The sequence below is a fragment of the Triticum aestivum genome, chromosome 4D, assembly GCF_018294505.1.
Source record: "Triticum aestivum cultivar Chinese Spring chromosome 4D, IWGSC CS RefSeq v2.1, whole genome shotgun sequence".
Lineage (NCBI taxonomy): Eukaryota > Viridiplantae > Streptophyta > Magnoliopsida > Poales > Poaceae > Triticum > Triticum aestivum.
The window spans coordinates 391,410,242-391,434,123 of record NC_057805.1 but is presented as its reverse complement, the minus strand read 5'-3'; the positions used below and the strand labels follow the sequence as shown (position 1 = coordinate 391,434,123).

The 23,882-nt window shown below is 49.2% G+C and overlaps 1 protein-coding gene across 1 annotated transcript; it reads right to left on the bottom strand.

Moving 5' to 3' along the window:
* Positions 1 to 16,490: 16,490 nt before the first annotated feature.
* LOC123096992 (uncharacterized) lies at positions 16,491 to 17,147 on the bottom strand. The gene has a single exon (XM_044518771.1). It carries the CDS (start codon positions 17,145 to 17,147, stop codon positions 16,491 to 16,493), a length of 657 nt encoding a protein of 218 aa, XP_044374706.1.
* Between the last annotated feature and the right edge of the window lie 6,735 nt (positions 17,148 to 23,882).

Here is a 23,882-nt window from a genome sequence, read left to right as displayed (position 1 = left end):
TTGTAGCTCCGCCGCTGGCCTTTGAGGCCCATTGTCTTCCTTGTCTCCATCATGCATTAACATGTGAGACTGGTCGATAACACCCTTTTCGCCAGAGGCGTCCTGTCCCTAAGGTGTTGTCATCGGGAATCGACGTCGAAAATCTTCTAGATTCTTCCAGGTTTATGGAGTTGCTTGAGAATCCTCCAATGGACAAGGCATTGTTCTTTCATCTTGAGTGCACCTCACTGCCAATGCCTATCCACGACCTCGACAGGAGTAATGGTGGCATTAATTACGAAAGAAAGACCAGAAGAACTCAAACATGGTGTGAGTATTTGTCGCGGCTAGGACACATGAAAGACTGGGTGGCCGGCAACTACAATTCATAGGACACCGCAACTACAATTGAAAAACAATGTGTATGGTAGTCCAACTTTTTTAGACAACCGTATAATTTTCGTACAAATTATATAGAATTTGCATGTTTTTTATTTAAAAAAACTTCCAATCTATTTATCTTTAATCATGACAGTATAAAGAACAACAAAGGTAATAAAAATTACCTAGCGACGACTACGAGCACTAAAGCGAGCCGGCCGCCGTCGTCGCCCCTCCCTTACCGAAGCCTAGTAGACCTTGTTGTAGTAGACAATCGGAAAGTCGACATGCTAAGGCCTCATAGGACCAGCGGACCAGAGCAACAACCAACGCCGGTGAAGAAAGCCATAGATCAGAAGGATCAAACCTATAAACACTCAAATGAAGACGAACGAAGACCGGGTCCAAACATATCCACCGAAGACCAGCACTGACTGAATCCCGCGAGATCCGACGGAGACACACCACCACACGCCCTTCGACGATGCTAGACGAACCATCGGGACGGGGATAAAACGTGGGAGACAACATTCCTACTAAGGGACATCGCCGCCGTCATGCAGCCCAAACCAAGACGCTGAATTTGCATGTGTTTGTTCATGTTATACTCAGCGTTCAATCAGGAAAACTCTAATGTCTGTTGACATGTAAAAGAAAAATTATCTCATGTCGATGGTTTGGTCTTCCTTCTCATATGCACACTTTTACGCACATGCACACCCCATCGCCACTACACGCACACAAACACACCTAAAGAAAATGGAAAGAACGACCAAGCTGAAGAGAGCTCCTGCTCGACGCTCGTGCGCGTCAAAATGAAGACCTTCCGATGAAGGATTCGCGGGAACGGGCCGGCCCATTACCAGGCGACAAGCGAACGCAGTTAAAAATGTCACGAAAAATTGCAGCGATAGATAGATTCAAACCCGCAACCTAACCCTAGATAGTCGCGTCGCCAACCGCTGCAGCTAGTAGCCTCTGAGTTTCTCTTAAATTACAACGCTAAACTAAAAGTACTATGTTCAACAGCAGACCCTTTTTTAATCATCCTTAAAAAAAATGAATAATGTTTTCTTGAACAAATTTGAAACTCGAACAAACTTTTGAAACCTGATTTTTTTAAACATGAAGAATTATTGAAAATGTGAACAAATTTTGAAAACCCAGACATTTATTGAATTTTTATACATACGATGAACAAAGTTTCAAATATACATTGAACATTTTGTAATATACGCTGAACAATTTTGAACTACACAGTGAACATTTTTGTGATATATGCTGAACAATATTTAAAACCCATTGAAAATTTTGGTGATATACAATGAACAAAATTTAAATATACATTGATTTTTTTGTAATATATGATGAACTATTTTTATCTACACATTGAACAATTTTGTAATATATGCTGAACAAACATTTAAACACACATTGAATATTTTGTGATATACGCTGAACAATTTAAATTGCGATCAAATTTTAAAAAGAGAACAAAATTTGGGATTTCAAAACAATTTCTTGATACAAAGTATAAAAATAAAAACGAAAAATGATAAAGTGAAAGAAAAGAAACTGGGAAAAACATAAACAAAAAAGGAAAAAGAAACTAGGAAAAAAGAAAAACCGGCAAAAGAAAAAAAACCTTCCAGGGAACCTACTAGAAGGTTCCCAAAACAGGGTGCTCGCTCGAAGTGGGCCGGCCCGCGTCGCCTCAATCGCTCGCTTCGCTTGAGTGAAACAACAACGATTGGACGCCCACGGGCGTCATATAGGATCTACCTAAGCTGAAATCGGTCATGTAGACTATGCCACAGAGAACATACTAGGTGAGGTGACCAAACCTGCAAGGCTCATAATAATGGAAAACATCAGGCACAAAAAGCATAATTGACTTAAAACGAAGAAGTCAACTGAAATAACAAAATCACTAATTAAGGGGTGTCCACTACAAAGCTCAATCCCACCCCCTTGGACATGGATCCTCTGATGTACTACAGTGTGCAGTTAGGCCACTGACATGTGGGTCCATATGTCAGTGACCCAACTGCACACTACAGTATGTCAGGGGAGTTGTATCGCACCTCCTCCAGTGGTGATCAGATTAGTGATTTTTGGTGAGATTTATTCCCATGAGAGGTGGGTGGATTTGTTTGTGCTTTTTCAATAGGTTTGATTTTCCAAAACAATTTATCTCTCGAACCATGCATCTTAATCATGAATTGTTTTCACCGTTACGTTTCTCGCGTGAGATCTTCAAAACTAGAGCTCATGTTGATAGGTTTTGATGATTTTTTTGTTGTTGAGAAATCTGTGCTTCAAAACTATTTTGAAACTGTACTAATCCCTACTTGAAAATTGTGCTAACTCTGCTTTACTTTTGTGGAAACGTATTTTATGCTTTAACGTGAGAAGCACACACACGTGTGAAAGCACAAACTCAGCTTCCTCAAAAAGTGAAGTACAAGTTTGCTTTCGTGTAAAGCACGATGCATTTACACAAAAGCACACATGTGCTTCAATTTTTCAGGAAGTATGGTGCTTAATTTCATGCAAGAGGTACAAGTGTGCTTCACACAGAAGTACATCTGTGCATCATGTTTTGGGAAAATAAAATTATGCTTTCCCACGAGAAATACAACTATACTTCACTCATTGTGCCCTTGCACTCCTAATAAACAAGAACCTAGAAAACCAAGAAAAAACCCGAAAAACTCCATAAAAAAGTTGATGGGCTAAGTGCCCAACGCTTGCGCGCCACATGGTGCGCTAGGGCACTCCCGCGCTAGCAACTCCTATCCCTTCCTTCAATGTCTACTCGGATCTGGCTGCTGGTGCCCTTGGCGGCGCGGCGTGGCGAAGGCTCGGTGATGTCCCCGCTCAGCGCCGGTGGTGGTGGGCCGCCTGTGGCCGGGGATGCTGCCTGGACGGTCGGTGCAGCCTGTGGCTCAGGGTCCCCTGGCTGGATCTGGGTGCCGAGATTCGGGTTGTGGCCGCTGTTAGGCGTGGTGGGGAGTTGTCTTGGCCCTGCTGCCGCTGGGTGCTGGCGGATGCGGTGTCCCCGGTGAGGTGGTGCACATGGCAGGAGGCGTGTTGTAGAGGCGGTCCTGGCGAAGGCGACTAGCAGTGTGTGTCACGCCCTACTCTCCACCCGATCAGGCAGGAGAGCATGCGGACAGCAAGGCACCAGAGGTGCAGCCGCGTGAGGAGGAAGATCAGGGCCCACGGGCAGAGAGCATGGAAAAGTCCTTGGTAGGTTAGTGTCTATGTCAGGTGGGGCCTGTTCCAGAGAGTGCTATAAGTGTGGGCGACAACAGAGACTGGGTCATGTCTTGTAATTGAATATTCAGATTTCTCCATCTATCTATTTTCTCCGGTTCCTCCCCCTTTCTTCTTCCTCAAGCTCATCCCCTCTCTGATTTCCTCTCCTCCCCTCTGTTCGATCCGTGAGGGTCGTTACAACTTGGTATCAGAGACTGGTTCCGATCCGCCACTGCGCCTCAATCCCTCGATCCGGCCGTAAAATCCACCGCAAAAGGTGTTGGGTTGCTCCGGCGATCCGACGCAAAATCCTGAGCGGGGTAGGCTTGATTTGGGGCGGCAGCGACGGCACCGTCTTCGACTCCGTCTGCGCAGACCAAGTTCGTGCTCCAAGCCATGGAGGGCGTGCAGAAAACTCTGGAGGAATTACTGACGAAATTTTCATCGCTGTCGACCGAAGTCCAGCAGCTGAGTACTCAGGTGGCCGATTTTGGCGAGGGGTTGGATGCGGTCAAGCGTACCCAGGCCATGGAGGCGGCGGTGCGGACGGCTCCTTCGTCCTCCACCACACACCCCGCGGCAGTGTTGGTCAACAAGGGACCCCCACTCCTCCACGTTCCACCACGGCCACCACCGCCGCCTGTTCGTCGCGACGCACACCCGGACCGCCAGGCCTCACCACCACGGTCCCCGCGCGACACCTACCGTCACAAGCCGCCGAAGCACGATTTTCCCCGGTTCAGCGACGACGCCCCGCGCCTCTGGTTTGACCTCTGCCACACCTATTTTCAGCTCTATCAAACGCCACCAGAGCACTGGGTTTCTACAGCTGTGTTGTATATGGACGGCCATGCCGCGCTATGGTGTCAGGCATACAAGCGTCTGCATGGTCTGGGTGATTGGTTTTCATTCATGGAGGCAGTGCAGACTGAATTTGGGCAGGATGAGTTTGACGGCTTGCTGCATCGTTTACATCACCTCAAGCAGACTTCTACTGTCGCTGAGTACATGCTCTCGTTTGAGGCTATTATGTATCATCTCATTGCGCTGGATCCGTCCTTGAATCAGAAATTTTTTGTCTCTCAGTTTATCATCGGTCTCCGGGATGAGGTCCGCACAGGAGTGCGCCAGCACGCGCCGACGAGAGTTTCCAGAGCAGCGGCACTTGCCCGGATTCAGGAGGAAGAATCTGAACACAGCAAGCCGCGGGGTCGCCCACCGGTGTATACTCGCGCCATCCCTCCGCCGCCGGTGCCTGCAATGGCTCCTGGACCAGTACAGCCACGCATCGATGGTGCTAAGCGCGGCCCGGATGATTTTGGCCGCGAACGGCAACTGCGTGAATTCAGACGCGCCAATGGATTGTGTTTCAAGTGCGGTGACAAGTATTCCAGAGAACATAAATGCAACAGGGTTGGTCAGCTCCTAACCATTGAAGTGGGCGATCATGGTGAACTTTTGTCTGATGATGCCATCCGTGCGCTTGAGTTGCTTGATGACAATCCAGAAGAAGCTGCAGCTTGCTATCAAATTTCAGTCCATGCGGTAGCAGGAACAGAATCGTCAGGTACCATGAGGCTACGAGCATTGGTTGGCAACCAGGTAATGCTATTGTTGGTAGATTCTGGCAGCACGCATACATTCGTGAATTCCACGTTTGCGTCGCGAGCCGGTTGCACGGTGCAGGAAGCAGAACCGGTGACAGTGCGTGTGGCTAATGGCGAAACACTGAAATCCACACAGCAGGTCTCTCAATTGAAATGGTGGTGTCAGGGACATACTTTCAGCACTGATATGAGATTGTTGGATTTAGGGGCATATGATGCTGTCCTTGGAGTTGATTGGCTGGCCCAATTCAGCCCCATGAATTGCCATTGGGGACTGAAGACCATGGAGTTCCGCTATGGCCTGACAAATATTCAGTTGCAAGGGGTACGGGCACCTGGGGAGCCAACACTGACTGAAATACGAGCAGAGCAACTGTCGAAGTGGATTCAGGGCAATGAGGTTTGGGCTTTGGCAGTTGTCCAGCCTGCAGATTCTGTTACAAACAACACCAAGCCACTGCCACTATCTTTGCAAGCTCTACTAGAGGAGTTTGCTGATGTATTTCAGGAACCTACCACACTACCACCACATAGATCGTTTGATCATGCTATACACTTGGAACCCGGCGCCACTCCTCCCAATGTTCGGCCGTATCGATATTCTCCTCTTCAGAAGGACGAGATTGAGCGTCAGGTGACTGAAATGTTAAAAGCTGGGTTGATCACCAATAGTATTAGTCCATTTGCTGCTCCTGTCCTGCTAGTCAAGAAGAAGGATGACACATGGCGTTTCTGTGTCGATTATCGCCGACTGAATGATATCACAATTAAGAATAAGTTTCCCTTACCAGTGATTGATGAACTGCTAGACGAGTTGGCGGGAGCTCGCTTCTTTTCTAAATTGGACTTACGATCGGGTTATCATCAAATCAGGATGCGCCCAGAGGATGAAGCCAAGACAGCATTTAAAACCCATCACGGCCATTTTCAGTTCCGAGTAATGCCGTTTGGTGTCACAAATGGGCCACCTACATTTCAGTGTTTGATGAATTCTGTCTTGGCACCTGGTACCAGGAAGTATGTCATAGCATTTTTGGATGACATCTTGACATACAGTGAGTCGTTTGATGAGCACCTGCAACATTTGAGACTGGTTCTTACCACACTTCGGCAGCATCAGTTATATGCCAAATTTTCAAAGTGCACTTTTGCCCAGTCTTCCATCAATTACTTGGGCCATGTGATTTCAGCAGAAGGGGTTGCAACAGAATCTGACAAAACAGAGGCGATCCAAAACTGGCCACAACCTTCTTCACAAACAGAACTGCGAGCATTTTTGGGCCTGACGGGATACTATCGCAAGTTTGTCAGGAATTACAGTATAATCACAAAACCCCTGACAACTCTTTTGAGCAAGAAAGGTTTTGTTTGGTCTGTTGAAGCCACTGAGGCCTTCCTGAAACTGAAACAAGTGATGACTACTACACCAGTGCTCGCTTTACCAAATTTCTCACTCCCATTCACTGTAGAGACGGATGCTTGTGACACTGGGATCGGGGCTGTTCTCTCGCAGCAAGGTCACCCAATTGCGTTTCTCAGTCGCGCGCTCGGGGTCAATAACAAGAAGTTGTCGGTGTATGAAAAAGAGTTTCTCGCAGTGATGATGGCGATCGACCGTTAGCGACCATATCTTCAGCGAGGTCAATTCACCATATTAACGGATCACAAAAGTCTCTGTACACTAGGGGAACAACATCTGGGCTCGGAGCTTCAACGGAAAGCAATGGCAAAACTGGGAGGTCTTCAGTTTAAGTTCAAATATCGCAAGGGCATCGATAACACGGCCGCAGATTCTTTGTCACGTGTTGGGCATTTGTTCACTGTCACAGCCACATCAACGTGTCAGCCTTCATGGATTCAGGAAGTGTGCAATTCTTACCGCACTGATGCCAAGGCAACGGAGCTTTTGCAGGCATTGACGATTTGCAGCCCAGACACTCATGGCCATGAACTAGACAGAGGCATGATTAAGTACAAAGGACGCCTCTGGATTGGGAATAATGCAGCATTACAAACTAAACTGATCAGTGAGCTACATACAGCTGCGGTGGGAGGTCATTCAGGTATCCGTCCAACTTATTTGCGACTGAAGAATTTGTTCTTTTGGCCTGGCATGAAACTACAAGTTGAGGAGTTTGTCAAGCAGTGCAGTGTCTGTCAGCAAGCGAAACACGAACATGCACATCCGTCGGGCACATTACAACCCTTGCCGATACCTGTTCGAGCCTGGGGCGAAGTAACGATGGATTTTATTGAAGGGTTGCCGCGTTCAGAAGGGGCTGATGTGATTCTGGTGGTAGTGGATCGATTAACTAAATATTCACACTTCATTCCACTCCATCACCCATTCACAGCTCTTCAGGTTGCTCGTGCATTCCTCGACAACATTGTCAAATTGCATGGTGTTCCAGAATCAATCGTTTCTGACCGGGATAAGATCTTCACGAGTGCATTTTGGAGGGAACTATTTGCGCTCGTCGGCACCAAGCTTCTTTACACTACCGCCTACCATCCACAGACGGATGGCCAGAGCGAAAGGGTGAATCAATGTCTTGAGCATTATCTACGTTGTGCTGTTCACGACACACCGTGTCGGTGGAAAAGATGGTTACCAATGGCAGAATTCTGGTACAACTCGAGTCATCACAGTGCGATCGGGTGCTCGCCGTTCAAAGCCTTATATGGAGTGGATCCGAACTTTGGTGCCCTGCCTAATCTATTCAACACAACGACTCCGGCATCACTGCATGAGCTGGCCGTAGAGCACCAACAGTTCACTGAAATGCTAAAAGAACACCTACTGCATGCACAACACAGAATGAAACATCAGGCTGATCGCAAACGCACAGAGAGGGAGTTCAGTGTTGGTGATCAAGTGCTACTCAAACTTCAACCGTATGTGCAATCCTCGGTGGTCAACCGGCCTTGTCCCAAACTGGCATACAAATTCTATGGCCCGTACAAAGTCACCAGCCGCATTGGCACTGTTGCGTACAAGTTGGAGCTGCCCCAGGAGAGTAAAATTCACCCAGTTTTTCATGTTTCGCAGCTTAAACCCTTCACGGCGGACTACTCGCCAGTCTTCAATCAACTGCCCGCTCCACCGGACCTCACTGTCGGCGATCTGGTTCCTCAGGCAATTCTGGAGCGCCGCCTCGTCAAGCAAGGGAACGCGGCAATTCCTCAAGTCCTGGTGCACTGGCGCACGCTTTCGCCGGCCAGTGCAACCTGGGAGAACTACCATGTGCTTCAACAGCGATTTCCGGGCGTCGACCTCGGCAATGGCGCTTCGACTCAAGGAGGGGACAATGTCACGCCCTACTCTCCACCCGATCAGGCAGGAGAGCATGCGGACAGCAAGGCACCAGAGGTGCAGCCGCGTGAGGAGGAAGATCAGGGCCCACGGGCAGAGAGCATGGAAAAGTCCTTGGTAGGTTAGTGTCTATGTCAGGTGGGGCCTGTTCCAGAGAGTGCTATAAGTGTGGGCGACAACAGAGACTGGGTCATGTCTTGTAATTGAATATTCAGATTTCTCCATCTATCTATTTTCTCCGGTTCCTCCCCCTTTCTTCTTCCTCAAGCTCATCCCCTCTCTGATTTCCTCTCCTCCCCTCTGTTCGATCTGTGAGGGTCGTTACAGTGTGGTGGTGGTGGACAGGTGCGATGGCATGCTGGAGGCGATGGCGCGAGCTACTGGCCAGGTTTGGTGGCGGCATTGTGATGGCTCGGCTAGGAGGGCGTTCTTGGCGAGCAGCGAGGGCCGGTCACCTGCGGTCTGTGTGGCGAGCGACGGCCGTCGCGGGCGGTCCTGGCCCTCGCGCTGGACGGCCGTTCCGGACCCTTGGTGTTGGGGACGTCCCAAGGCTGTCCCTTGGAGCGGGCGACGGCCGTCGCAGGCGGTCCTGGCCCTTGCGGTGGACGGCCGTTCCGGACCCTTGGTGCTGGGGACGTCGCAAGGCCGCCCCTTGGAGCGGGCGACGGCCATCGCAGGCGGTCCTGGCCCTCGCTCGATGTGCGGAGTGGCTATTGTTCTTCTGCTATGTTGAAGGTGTTGGTTGGGCCGCGATTCTCTCTGTCATGTGATCTTAGGCTTTGCAGCTACGACGGCGAGGTGCTGCGGTGGCGGCGATGCGAGGCTATTTGGACAGTGCTGCCCAATTCCTTCGCTGTGTGGTGAGGTGCAACAATCGGATGAAAATCTGCACGGCATTTGCCGGGCCGGCGGCAATGGCGCCCGTGGGTGTCGTCCCCCTCCTTGGAGGCATCGTCGAGGTGTGTTTGCATTCTCCCTCGCCCGTTCCGAGTTGGTGTTGTCTCCGGGCGAAACCCTCGATTCGGTGTTGGATCGGCATGATGGCGGCATCCTCGATGTCGCTCCTCTGTTGGGAGCATCGTGTTTGGAGACATGGCTTGGCTCCTTCTAGTTCTCCTCCGGTGTCCGCCGTGGTCCTATTTTGAGCTCCGGCGACGCTATGTACACCCTTCGACGGTGTCTTCAAGATGGTGTCTTCCTCGGTTCTGATCAAGTTCTGCCATTCACGTGCCACCTCTTCTTAGGCATCAAGGGTGATGGTGCGTCGACGAGCAAAGTCCAGGGGGTGTCGGTGGTTTTCAGTGGTGCTTGGTGTTAGTTGTGACGCGGTGTTGTTCTCACTTAGGACATGCTCTTTTGCTTGTAGTTGTGTTTGATGTAGGTGGTTGTATTTGGTCTTACCGGGATGTGGTGTTCTTGCTGCGCTCGTTGTAGCTCTCTTGTAATTGTTTTTCTGCCTTCTATAAAGCTAAGGTACGACTAGACGTATTTTTGAAGAAAAAATGTAAATTTCATCCGGAATTTCAGATGATGTTAATATGAGGTTGATCATGATTGTCGAGATGTAGATACATATGTGTATTTCTTGTACAACAAACCCTCCTCCTTCCATGTATAGTTGAGGACGTGGCTACCCTTTGTACTTATATATACGTGCATATTGCACCCGATCAATATATCGTGAGTTGCATAACCTTCTACATGGTATCAGCCTTCCTCCGATCCTCTACCCTAGCCACGTCGCTGTCGCTTCCCAGCCGCCGCCGCTAGTTCCCTCGCACGCCCGCGCCGCCGACTACTCGCCGCCGCCGTGCCACCTTCCCCACTGCTTCCGCTCCCACCCCCGCGATCACCTCGCGCCCCTCCCACCCGCTTCTCTCCCACCGCTAGCTGCCGAACCTCTAAACCCTAGCCACTACAAACCCTAACCCGCCCCGGCCGCACCTAACCCTAGCTCCTGCCATGTCGGGATCCAACCTCTCCGACCGGTCCGCCGCCTCTACTCCTCCGGTCGTGAAGCCGCCAAATCCCTTTGACTCTTCCGCCGGCTCCACTGCCGCCACTCTTCCCGATCCTACCTACATCCGTGATGTTCCCATCGAACGTCGCGTTCCGGTCATCCTCTCCCACAAAGAGGCGAATTTTTATGCTTGGAAGACATACTTCAATCTCCTCTTTCATGAGTATAACCTGCAGGACCACATCAACGGCACAGCCAACCTCTTCGTCCTGAACCGTGACGCCGACTGGCTAGCGATCGACGCCACCATCATCAGGTGGCTCTTCCTCACCGTGTCCAAGGACATCTTCCACACCGTCGTTCGCGACAAGGATGATGCATGCACGGTGTGGAACAAGATCGTCGGCCTCTTCACCGACAACAAGCTCCAATGGATCGTCTTCCTGCAGCAGGAGTTCTTCGGGTGCCATCAAAACGACTCCTCCGTCGACGCCTTCTGCATGCGTCTCAAGACCCTCTCCGACGAGCTCAATGACATTGGCTTCAAGGTGGGCGACGAGTTGCTCCTCTCCACCCTCACCCCCGGCCTCAATGAGGATCTCGGCAACGCCCCCTCCAACCTCACCCTCATGGCGAACCCTACCTACGAGCGGGCGGTGGCTTATCTTCGTCTCGAGGAACGCCGGTTGAAGCATCTTCGCTCCCGTGCCGTTCATACCGCCTTCGCCGCTGGCTACTCGCGCGGTGGCCCCGCGCCCTCAGGCGCGCCTCCCGGCTTCCCAGCGCCGTACCAGGCGCCCCGGCCACCGGCGCCTTTCGCGCCGCAAGGCGCCTACGGCGCCCCCTACCAGCAGCGGCCACCGGCTCCTCCTGCGGCTCTTCCTCAACAACCGCCGCAGCAGCAGCGCCAGAGGCGCCGCGGCCGCGGCAAAGGCCAGACGCAGCAGCAACAGCCGCGCCCCGGGCCTGTCCAGCAGCAGCCGACGCCGCCTTGGGGGGTGGCCACAACCCCTGGACAGGGTTTGTGCACGCCTACACCATGCCCGTGCCCCGCCCACCCGCTCGGAGCCTCCTTGGGCCCGGTCCCTCCAGCCATCAGGCATTCTTCGCCGATCCGCAACCCGGTCCGGTCGCTCCAGCGGCCTACTACTCTCCTGCTCCGGTTGGCTATGGCGGGCCAACCACCAACACAGGCGTGACCGGCTCCTCAGGCTATCCCGCGCCGGTCTCTTATGATCTGGCCCTACTTGCTGCTCTTCATCAGCAGCCTCCGGTCGGGGCTTATTCCGGCGGTGGCGATTGGTTTATGGACACCGGTGCATCTTCGCACATGGCCGCTTACCCGGGTAACCTCTCTTCCGCGTCTCCTATTCACACTTCTTCTCGTATCATTGTCGGTAATGGTGCTGGTCTCCCTATCACGCATATTGGTTCTACCAGTTTTCCTTCGAACTCTAGACCACTTTATCTTAATAATGTTCTTGTGTCTCTTGAACTCATTCAGAATTTAGTCTGTGTTCGTAAACTTTCTCGAGATAACTCTGTAACTGTGGAATTTGACGAAGTTGGTTTTTCTGTTAAGGACGCCCTCACCCGGATGGTTCTTCACCGCTGTGACAGTCCCGGCGATACATACTCCGTCCAGCCTCCATCATCTTCACATGCTGGACCAGTTGCATTCTCCGCCGGCGTTGATCTTTGGCACGCCCGTCTCGGTCATCCTAGCTCCACCGCTCTTCGTTAAATTATTAGGGATTTTTCTTTTACATGCAATAAAAAGGATGCGCACTCTTGTCACGCATGCCGTCTGGGCAAACATGTTCGCCTTCCCTTTAGTGCTTCATCCACGGTTGCGTCGTTACCTTTTGAGTTAATCCATAGTGATGTCTGGACCTCTCCTGTTGCTAGTAATACTGGATTCTCATATTATCTTGTTATTTTGGATGACTACTCTCACTTTGTGTGGACCTTTCCATTACGTAAGAAGTCCGAAGTTGCTGCCACCCTTACGGCCTTCTACTCTTACGTGTCTACGCAATTTGGTCGTCCCATTCTAGCTTTGCAAACTGACAACGGAAAAGAATTCGACAACACCACCATCCGCAATCTTCTCTCCACACATGGCACTGTTTTTTGTCTTACCTATCCATATACTTCACAGCAGAATGGTCGAGCGGAACGCATTCTTCGCACTCTTAACGATTGCATCCGTACCCTCCTCTTCCACGCATACATGCCACCTCGCTTCTGGCCCGACGCTCTCGCTACTGCCACCCTACTCATTAACCTTCGTCCCTGTCGCACCCGGTGGAACTTTACACCTCACCACCTCCTCTTCGGGTCTCCTCCTTCATACGACGGTCTTCGTATTTTCGGTTGTCTTTGTTATCCTAGTATTGCCGCCACCTCTCCTCATAAACTTGCCCCTCGTTCCCTTCCGTGTGTCTTCCTCGGTTACCCGGCTAACACCAAGGGCTATAGATGCTATGATCCGGTTTCCCACCGTGTCATCACATCCCGACATGTTTATTTCGATGAGTTGTGTTTTCCTTTTAAACAGGAACAGCAGGCGGCTTCTTCATCGGCGCCCGGTCCCTCTTTGGCCGACCCTGTCCGCCCTGGCTGTCGGAGTAATTGGCCACGGGTAGCCTAACCGACTACCCCTGGCTCTTCAGAAAATTTATCAGGCCTTTGGGCCTTCAAACACTCCAAGCATTTGGGCCGCCTTCCCCGGCCGGCTACCACTAAAGCCGACTCCCGGAAGGCGACCCAGCCTCACCGACTCCAAGAAGCCGGCCAAGAAGAACGCCGACTCCTAGAAGCCGGCCGAGACCACAACCGCCCCTACATAATGACGACCTGACGGGGCATGGCCACAGTGCGGCCCACGACCCCCGAAGCCCGAGGCAGGCATGGTTACAGGAGGCCGTACGGGAGGGATGTCTCCCGTGCGGCCGGGCACTGTAGCCACGCCAGCTACGACGTCATCCATGACCCACTCCTGCACGGCCCAAGGACTGCGGGCCCCTTCAGCCAGAGGGAGGCGTGAAGGCGGCCCGGCCTTTCCTAGTCGGCCAGGAGCATAGCCGGCCTCCAGAAGCCGGCGACTCCCTTCCTCGAAGCAGGAGCCCATTTAAGGAGACAAGACGAGGTGAGGCTACAGTGATAGCCCCCGACGCGGATCACTGTAGCCACTCTTACGTCGACAAAGCCCTCATCATCAGAGGCGCGGCTACAGTAAGCAGCCGCCGACAAGACCCTAGGCGGTGGGGCCGGCCTGCCGACCGAGTAGCCGGCAGCCGGCGGGACCCAGCAGCCGGCGGAGGAGCCGGCAGGCGTAGACACTGATGGCTGGGGCCAGTTCCCAGTCGGATTACCATTGTACCCCCGGGGGGTAGGCCTATATAAACCCCCCGGAGCACCCATGCAAAGGGTTGGCACCTCTGCATGTTTGGCTTTCAAGCATAGCACACGCACGCACACCATAGATAGAGAGAAGCAAGAGCTAGCCTGGTTCTTCTTCTCCCTTGATCCCATCAGCTCTAGGAGCGATTGTAACTACTCTTTATCGAGCTAGTGATCATGCGGAGACCCCGCAGAGCAGGACTAGGGGTGTTATCTCCTCGGAGAGCCCCGAACCTGGGTAAGATTCGCCGGCGTGCATGTCTTCGCCTCATCCCGTTTCCAGGCACCGGCGACGTTTTATTGGCTCCCACAATGATAAGCCATCCTTTGGCATATGTCGCACCAACCACCCGACACTGGCTTTGCCCCACGGCGTAGGGCGCCCCCTGGACGCACGGCACTCCGGCTCCTGCCCGCTGCTTCGCCAGGCTCACCGGCATCCGAGCCGGCCTCCACGTCGGCCTCCACGCCGGCCTCCCCGGCTGCTTCATCGCCGGGCCCCGCGCCGGCCTCTGCGCCGGCCTCTCCAGCTGCTTCATCGCCGGGCGCCGCGCCGGCTTCTTAGCCGGCCTCTCCGGCCTCTTCTTCGCGGGCTTCAGCGCCAGCCTCGCCGGTCTTGCCGGCTGCTGTGCCAGCTCGCCCGCCGGGATCGCCCGCTTCTCCCCCGGCTTCTTCGCAGACAGGCGTGTCGCCGGCCTCTTTGCAGCCGGGCGTGTCGCCGGCTTCTTCACCGCCGGGTTTGGCGCCGGCCCCGGTGTCTGCTGTTGTGCCACCACCCGCTGGCCCTGTCACTCGGTCGCGCCTGGGTGTCCATCGGCCGAGCACTCGCTACCCTCCGGATGAGTACACCTGCGTGGCTTCGACGTTTTCCTCGTCACCGTCACCCCTGCCGACCTCCGCCCGTTCCGCGCTTCGTGATCCCATGTGGTTCGCCGCGATGAAGGAGGAATTTGACGCATTGCAACGCAATCACACTTGGCAGCTCGTTCCCCGTCCCCCTCGGGCCAACATCATCACCGGGAAGTGGGTGTTCAAGCACAAGTTTCATCCGGATGGTACTCTTGACCGACACAAGGCCCGTTGGGTCGTTCGGGGTTTTCGTCAACAAGCAGGCGTTGACTTCACAGACACTTTCGCCCCGGTTGTCAAACCTGGGACGATTCGGACTGTCCTTCAGCTAGCGGTCTCTCGCTCCTGGCCTGTGCACCAGATGGATGTTTCGAATGCTTTTCTTCATGGGCATCTTGAGGAACAGGTGTTCTGTCAGCAGCCGACTGGGTTCGTGGATGAGTCTTCTCTGGATCATGTGTGCTTGCTCTCTCGATCTCTGTACGGGCTCAAGCAAGCTCCTCGCGCGTGGTACCAGCGCATCGCAGCATTTCTTACTCAGCTTGGCTTCCGCTCCACTCGCTCCGATGCTTCACTATTTGTCTACCACCAGGGTGATGCTACTGCTTTTCTGCTGCTTTATGTCGACGACATCATTTTGACAGCATGCTCGACTGCCCTTCTTCGACAGCTCACGGATCGTCTTCGTGCTGAGTTTGTCATTAAGGACTTAGGTCCTCTGCACTATTTCCTCGGGATCGAGGTTATTCGTCGAGCAGATGGCTTCTTTCTTCATCAGCGGAAGTATGCTCATGAGCTTCTGGACCGTGCCGGGATGCTTAATTGCAAACCGGCTGCCACACCTATCGATACGAAGGCCAAGCTCTCTGCCACAGATGGTTCTCCTGCTTCAGATGCTCCGTTCTACAGGTCGATTGTTGGTGCTCTTCAGTACCTCATTCTTACTCGTCCGGAGCTCCAGTACGCTGTTCAGCAGGTGTGCCTTCATATGCATGCTCCCCGTGATGCTCACTGGACCGCAGTCAAGCGCATTCTGCGCTATATCCGTGGCACCTTGGATCTTGGGCTGTCACTTCAGGCTTCATCATCTATGGATCTGACGGCTTATTCTGACGCCGATTGGGCCGGCTGCCCTGACACGCGCCGCTCGACCTCTGGTTATTGCGTCTATCTTGGACCATCACTTATCTCCTGGTCGTCCAAGCGGCAGCCCGCTGTCTCCCGCTCCAGTGCTGAAGCGGAGTACCGCGCCGTTGCCAACGTCGTCGCCGAGTGTTCCTGGCTTCGTCAGCTTCTGCATGAGCTCTTGTCTCCGGTTGACAAGGCCACGATTGTCTACTGTGACAATGTTTCTGCGGTCTACCTCTCTGCCAACCCGGTTCATCATCGATGCGCCAAGCACATTGAGATTGATATCCATTTTGTTCGCGAACAGGTAGCTCTTGGTCATGTACGCGTGCTGCATGTCCCTACGTCCCAACAATTTGCTGACATCATGACAAAGGGCTTGTCTACCGCATCTTTCGAGGAGTTCCGATCCAGTCTTTGCGTCGACCATGGTGCCGCTTCGACTGCGGGGGTGTTGAGATGTAGATACATATGTGTATTTCTTGTACAACAAGCCCTCCTCCTTCCATGTATAGTTGAGGACGTGGCTATCCTTTGTACTTATATATACATGCATATTGCACCCGATCAATATATCGTGAGTTGCATAACCTTCTACAATGATCCTCTAATTCGGAAGGGAAAGAGATCGCTCGAACTCGGCGTCCATGAGGACCCCCGCCATGACATGCACCACGGTCTCGTCCCTGACGATATCGACGCACTCCGACCGCACGCCGTTGACGACGAGAGCCCCGTCCACGTCCCTCCACGCGTGCACCTTCAGCCCGGACACGGAGTCCAGGTCCAGCAGCCGCGCCGTCCCGCGCAGAGCCACGTCCCCGGAGCGCAGGCGCAGAGGGACGGCGGAGAAGCCGAGCACGCGAGAGACGACGGCGTAGGTGTCGTCGCTGGCCTTCAGCCCCGCGGCGCTGTCGTTGTGCCGCAGCCCGAGGACGCGGCGGAACGACTCCGGCGAGGGCATGAAGGCGGTGAATGCGAGGTCCCTCGGGAGCATGGACACCATCATTTCGCCGAACTCCCCCAGGCTCGCGCTCATCGCGCCGCAGTGAGCGGGTGGACTAAGCGCGGTCGTGGATGTCGTGTCGACGCCGTGGCGCCGGCGGGATGGCGGCGAGGAGGAGGCGGGAAGGGAGGAGAGCAGGAGGACGATGGAGAGTAGGGTCACCGCGAAGGCGGCGGCGAGGCCGGCAAGGAGAGTGCGTTGCCGCGAGAGCAGCCGCGGCCTGAGAGGGATGAGCATCCTCCTGCTCCCTGCCGCCATCATACTACTCATCTGCTGTGCTGTCTGATGAGTGGGGGGCTTGCATTGGGGGGCTGCACGCTGACATTGCGTTGCGTCGTGTAATTAGCCAGTGGTGCAGTGCAAGGTGAAGGGGGTGGAGGACGTACAAGGGCCGGCGTTGGGGTGGGCGCGGCGCCGCCGTACATGACGGATCTGGCCAGCCCCCGACGCGACGCTGGGAACTGAGCGCGGTAACGTAAACCTTGCTGCAAACTTTAGACGAGAAGAAGAAACGTGAAATGTTGGGCAGGTCAGCGCAGGATGGAAATGGGCTCGGTCGGCCCGCCGGGTCGCTGATCCGACCTAAAAATTCAAGGCCAGTGGGTCATGTGCGTTGGTCTCAAACAAGATTTGGGTCAACATAGCCGGCACTAGATGACTCACTCGGTCAGTCAGGTCGGCCTACCTTATAGTTTTATATCTCACAACAACTTCAATCTTCATCGCCCTCGCGCCGTCGTTGTTGTAGGACCCAATTTTGCGACGCGGTGTGTCGCATAATTTCCGACAAATGCTCGCATATATGAACAACAAAATTATCATGATATGTTTCGGCAAGAGGCGGAGCTACAGACCCACAAGCAGACGACTTGATTTTTTCTATTAACCAGATTTTTTTTTCTATTAACCCTTGGCCTCACAAATTAGCCTTGGGCCATAGTGGCTGAGTCCAAGGCTAGCTCCGGGCCGGCTCATTCTCATCCCGATGGTCAGGCGCGAGACAACCCGCGCTTTGGGCGGGTGAGGTTTTTCACGAGAGTTTGCGCGAACGAGATGTGTGTCGATTTCCATGTCCCATACGGCGTTTGATAACCGTTTTTTTCCGCCGCAAGCCAAGGCAGATCCCTTTTTTTTTTTTTTGAAATTGCCAAGGCAGATCCCTAGTTGGTGCGTAGATAGCCAAATAGGACAGATCCTATTTGGCGCATAGGTGGCAGAATAGTGACCTAGTGCGTAGGCCCTGCTCCCCCTCTGCATACACTTGAGTCGGCCCAGCTAGCTCCTTTCCTATCTTGAGAAGGTTCTTGAACCTTTCCTAACCTATTCTGTGTGTTCTTTCGGTTTTTCGGCCTTTTTCATTTTCATTCTTTCCTTTCTTTTTCCATTTTAGTTTTTTCTTTCTATTTTCTATTTTTATCCTTTTCTATTTTTAAATATTTTTCGTGTTTGTTTTCCTCATTTATCTTTTCCTTTTTTTCCTGTATCATCTACATTTTGCGGTCTCTCTCAAATTTCAGAATTATTTTTTGAAATCATGACAATTTTATGAAATCATGAAATGTTTTCCAAACCAGGAACATTTCTCAAATTCACAAATATTTTTTTCAAATCATGAACATTTTTATACTTTGCAAACAATTTCTAAATTGTGAACTTTTTCTGAATTTGCGAACATTTTTCACAAATTCACGTGTTCTTTTTGAAATTCTGAACGTTTCTTTTGGAACTCGTGAACATTTGTTTTTGAGACTGCAAACTTTTTCTGAAATTTGTGGATAATTTTTGAAATTCACAAAGATTGTTTTGTTTTCATGATTTTTTTTTCAAATGCAAGCACATTTTCCAATTCATGAATTTTTTGAATCAGCAATATTTTTCGAAGCAATGAACCCTTTTGAAATTCCTGAAGATTTTTTTAATTATGTGAAATTTCTTTAAAATTCATGAACATTTTTTGATATCACAAACATTTGTTGGAATTCACTAACACTTTTGAATGCGCTACATGTTTTTTCAAAAACATGCACTTTTTTATTTCTTGGATACATTTTTCAAATCTTGAACATTTTTTGATATGCAAAAATCTTTTAGAAATCACAAACATTTGTTGAATCTGTGAACGTTTATGATTTCCCAAAATATCAAAATCAGGAATACCTTTCGAATTCACGACCATTTTATGATTTTTTATAAAATATTCCAAAATTCACAACTTTTTTTCTTGAATTTCGGAATTTTTTCAGATCACGGATTATTTTAAAGGAAAAAGCAGAAATTAAAAATATAAGCAAAAAAATGAAACAAAATAGCTGCCCTCCCGGCCCTATGTGGGCCCGCCCAAAAGGAAAAGCGGGAGGGGGGGTCCACGTTTCGCATCTTTGCGGCGCGCACTGAATGGACGAACTCCTATTTACCGCGTTTGGTCGCCCGATAGTGACCGCGTGTGTACCCTCCGTCTCCCCGCTGCCTACATCGAACTGGGTTTTCTTTTTTTTTCTTTTTTCCTGCATTTATTTTTCGTTCTTTCCGTAATTTTTAATTTTCATTTTTAATTTTTATATTTTTTATTCCAAATTCACGAATGATTTTGGAAATTCGATTTTTCGAAATGGGGAGCGCTAGGCATCGGCCGGTGGATAATAAGAAAAGATCCACCGCCTCTCCAGCCATTGGATGTACACGCTAATGGTCATCCGATCTATACACGTGAACAACCACCGTTTGCAACAAGAGTGGTGTTGCAGAAGGCCCTCTGCAAAAAGGGTGGTGTTGTGATTTTTTTTGCAACAAATGCCTTCTTGCAATTTTTTTTCCTCGGTCACCTTTTTGCAATAGAGATCGTGTTGCAATTTTTTTTGTAACAAAGGTCATGTTGCAGTTTTTTTGGTAATAGAGGTCTTGTTGCAATTTTATTCCTTTTCACCTTTTTACAATGGGGATCGTGTTGCAGATTTTTTTGCAACAAAGGGCCAGTTGCAGAAATATTTTGTTAGACGCGGCACTCATCGATGATGCACACACTTGCAAAAAATAGAGAAGAAAACGAGTGGATGGGAGAGATCGTGAAGGGATAAGGTTGGGAAGGGATAGATTGATGGATCTCACGTGGGACACGTGTTGTTCACAGGAGACAGATGATGCGTTTGAGTTTTCCGCCAGCTGAACCTAAACTTTTCCCTTTTGAAATGGGGGTTGAACATTTTTTGAAATTCAAAATTTATTCATAAAATTTGAAAGATGTTTATTGAATTCAACAAATATTCTTGAATACAGACAAAAGATACTCATCAAATTCAAACAAAGTTGAATTTTAATTTTGTTCACGAAAAATTCTATTTTTTGTCCGACAAAATTCCAAAATCTTCATCCAAATAAAAAAACATTCATGTTTTGGTATTTGTATTTTTTTTTAATTGTGAACATTGTTTTCTGTTAGTGAACATTTTTTACATTATAATATTTCGGGTTCAACGCTGGGGTGGGAGCCTGGGGGGTGCGCGCTGCACCTTTTCCCGAGCGCCCCTATATGTGAGATGGGCCGGCCATGGAGCATGGAGGCCACAGCCTCCTTTTTCGTCTTTATTTAAGTTTTCATTTTTGATTTTATTTAATTTTGGTTACACTCTAAAATATTCTGTTATATATTAGAAAAAATACTCTATGAAAAATATTTGAAAAATGTTGACCAAAAAGTTTGAAAAATGTTAAATGTGATAGATAAAATGTTTATCTCGTATATGACAAATGTATAAAAATGTGTATAAAAACTTGATCATGTATTGGAAAAATATTAATCAGAATTTGTAGTTTCGTTGAATAATTATTTGTAAAATGTTGATCAAGCATTTGAAAAATGTTAAATGTGTATATAAAAAATATTGACTATGTGTTATAAAAGTGATGAATTTTTTATCGTTTAAATAGTACATTGAATAAGAATTTTAAAAATGGTGAATGTGTATAGAAAAAATATTGAGTATGTATTGTAAAATGATAATTTTTTTATCACGTATACAAAATGTTAATCAAGCATTTGAAATTTTTTGAACAAATATTTGAAAATGTTGATTAAGTATTTGGAAATATTAAAGGTTTATAGAAAAAATGTTGACCATGTATTAAAAAAGTGATGAAATTTATTGATCATTTATATAAAAATGTTAATCGAACATTTGAAAATAGATTGAACAAGTATTTGAAAATGTTAAGGTGGAATTTAGGAAATGTTAAATGTGTATAGAAAAAACTTTAACCATTTATTAAAAAATGATGAATTTTTTTATCATGTATATTAAAATGTTAATCAAGCATCTGAGAAAATGTTGACAGCAATTTGAAAAAAATTAATCAAGCATTTGGAAAACAAATAATGTGTATAGAAAAAAATGTTGTCCATGTTTCAAAACATGTTAAACTTGTATTTGAAAAAACAAGGAAGGAAGAAAGAAAATCAAAGAAAAAACATGAACAAAATAAAATAACACCTGAATCCGAGAAAGAAACAAAGAAAAACAACGATAAAAGAAAGAAAAAACATTGAAAACAGGGAAAAACTGAGAAAACCCGGTGAAAAACAAAAACACCAAAAACCGGGAAACACAGTGAAAAACCAGCTCGTTACGCCTAAAGTAGGATGCATCCAACTATCTTCTTACAAAATAGACGCGAACCGAGTGGCTACCAGCTCTCTTGCTCATCCCAGAGACTAGTGTTCGACCCCTACCCCCTTTTCTTCCCGATTTTTTAACTCTGCGCGCGCTAAATGGGCCGGCCCAATACTGTTTTCGCTCGGCGCGAGACAACCTACGGTCTCACTTAAAGCGAGATATAGTCGCAGCGCCTTTCTCCAGCGCAGAGCGCACGTAATAGGAGCTCCCTGCGCGGAATAGGATCTCCCGCAAGCAAACCCACCTACTAGGAAGGCTGATAAATATTGCTCTAGCGTGATATTGTGGCTAGCTAGCCCATGGGCCAGGTGAGAGGCTTGATGTCCCTAACAAAAAGTTAGTACATAAACGAGAGACTGACTGTGCATCATCACTTAGTCACGATTTTTTAACTCTGCGCGCGCTAAATGGGCCGGCCCAATACTGTTTTCGCTTGACGCGAGACAACCTACGGTCTCACTTAAAGTGAGATATAGTCTTGGCGCCTTTTCCCTGCGCGGAGCGCACGTAATAGGAGCTCCCTGCGCGGGAAAATATCAGGTGCTACGGGAGCACATAAGTTTAGGTGCTCTAGGAGCTTCTCAGTCGTTTGATCTGAAATCCAAAGGTTAAGGAGAGAGCTCGTGCATTTATTCAAAAAACACCCCCTAGGAGTCTGTTATTACAACTAGATCCAGCGCATCCATAGATAACCATTGAATTTTAGATCCAACGGCTGAGAAACTCCTGGAGCACCTATACTTAGGTGCTCCGTAGCACCTGATATTTTCCCCTCCCTGTGCGGAATAGGATCTCCCGCAAGCTAACCCGCCTGCTAGACAGGCTGATAAAAATCGCTCTAGCGTGATATTGTGGCTGCCTAGCCCATGGGCCAGTTGAGAGGCTTGACGCCCCTAACAAAAAGTTAGTACAGTAAGGCCTTGTACAATGCTAGGTGCTTAAGGAGGTGCTTAGAGAAATAAACTGGATTTTTCTGAAGCACCAGTGCCTATTTCTACAGGAGAGACGCCTAATTAAGCGTTTACCCTGTATAAATAAACACCGATGCTTAAGAAAAGTCTGGTTTATTTCTTCAAGCACCTCTCTTAAACACCTTGCATTGTACAAGGCCTAACGAGAGACTGGGTGTGCATCATCGCTTAGTTTCTCTATCTATCTGTGGATCGTGTGGTGCGGTGCGCCGACGCAAGTGGTAACTTCGATGATCTTACCCTAAAAAACTCCAATGACCTGACACGGCAGAAGATCCGGCGTTACGTGGAGTGCGACAAGAGACGGAATCAGAAACCAATCGATATCTATACAAAAAAATTCAGGAAATTTGAAGGGTAGCACACGGCGGTGGAAGCGACTCTCTGAGCGACGGAACATCATTGTAGGCTTACAGCTACTCGGGATCATTGCCTGAGCCATTATCAACATAATCCATTTCGGTTGCAACATAGCGTATCATCTAGCCAGTAACTTAAAATGACACGTGTAACTTTATGCAAAGTACTCCACTAGTATTGGTCATGTCCCCGCCTTATCCACCTACTCTACACACTACCAGAACGGCCGTAAAGGATCAACAAACTTTTTTGCTTGGATATGAGGGCAGTACTGTGACGGCCACAGTACATTATTGACGATATATGACCATGCTGATCGTTCAGAATGGGGAAAAAAAGTCGAGGCTGCCATGGGCCCAAAGTGACACTTGTACATGCCATTTGCCTTCAAAGTTACATATCGTTCAGTCTTATGGTAAACTACACAAAGTTACATATCGTTCTGATCAAATTTAGAAGGTCCACCACTTAGCTTTGAGTTTGTTTTTGTCCCTAAAGCTTAGCATATATTGATGCTGCAACTAGCAGGATATTCTCCCGGAATGGAAGAGAAGAATATGGATTTCTCTAGACTACTTCCTTCTTTGCCTAACACTGTTCCTTTGCTTGCTCATGCATTGCTAAAAGTGGTTGCGAGGCAGTTGACCTAAGAGCCACAATGGCACCATGAACATATGCAGGGGGCCTACTTTCATCATCTGACAGGAGTATTATTTCCAGTAAACTTTTTTTTTTTGCATTTGACCGTGCGTTTGTGCAATTGGATGAAAGATGGCATTTGTCTTCTACATGCTCTTCCATGCGATAGAGGTTAAAACAAGGAAAATGAATGTAACTTTCAGAAAAACTAAAATAAAGAATGCAAGTTGTTCATGAGCTGCTCATCTGATATGTTGATGTGATTGTTGTTGAGAATATGTGCATTTTTATGAATTTTAATCCAGAAATACAGTAGGTAAAATATGATGAACATAGTAGACATAATATTTGGATCA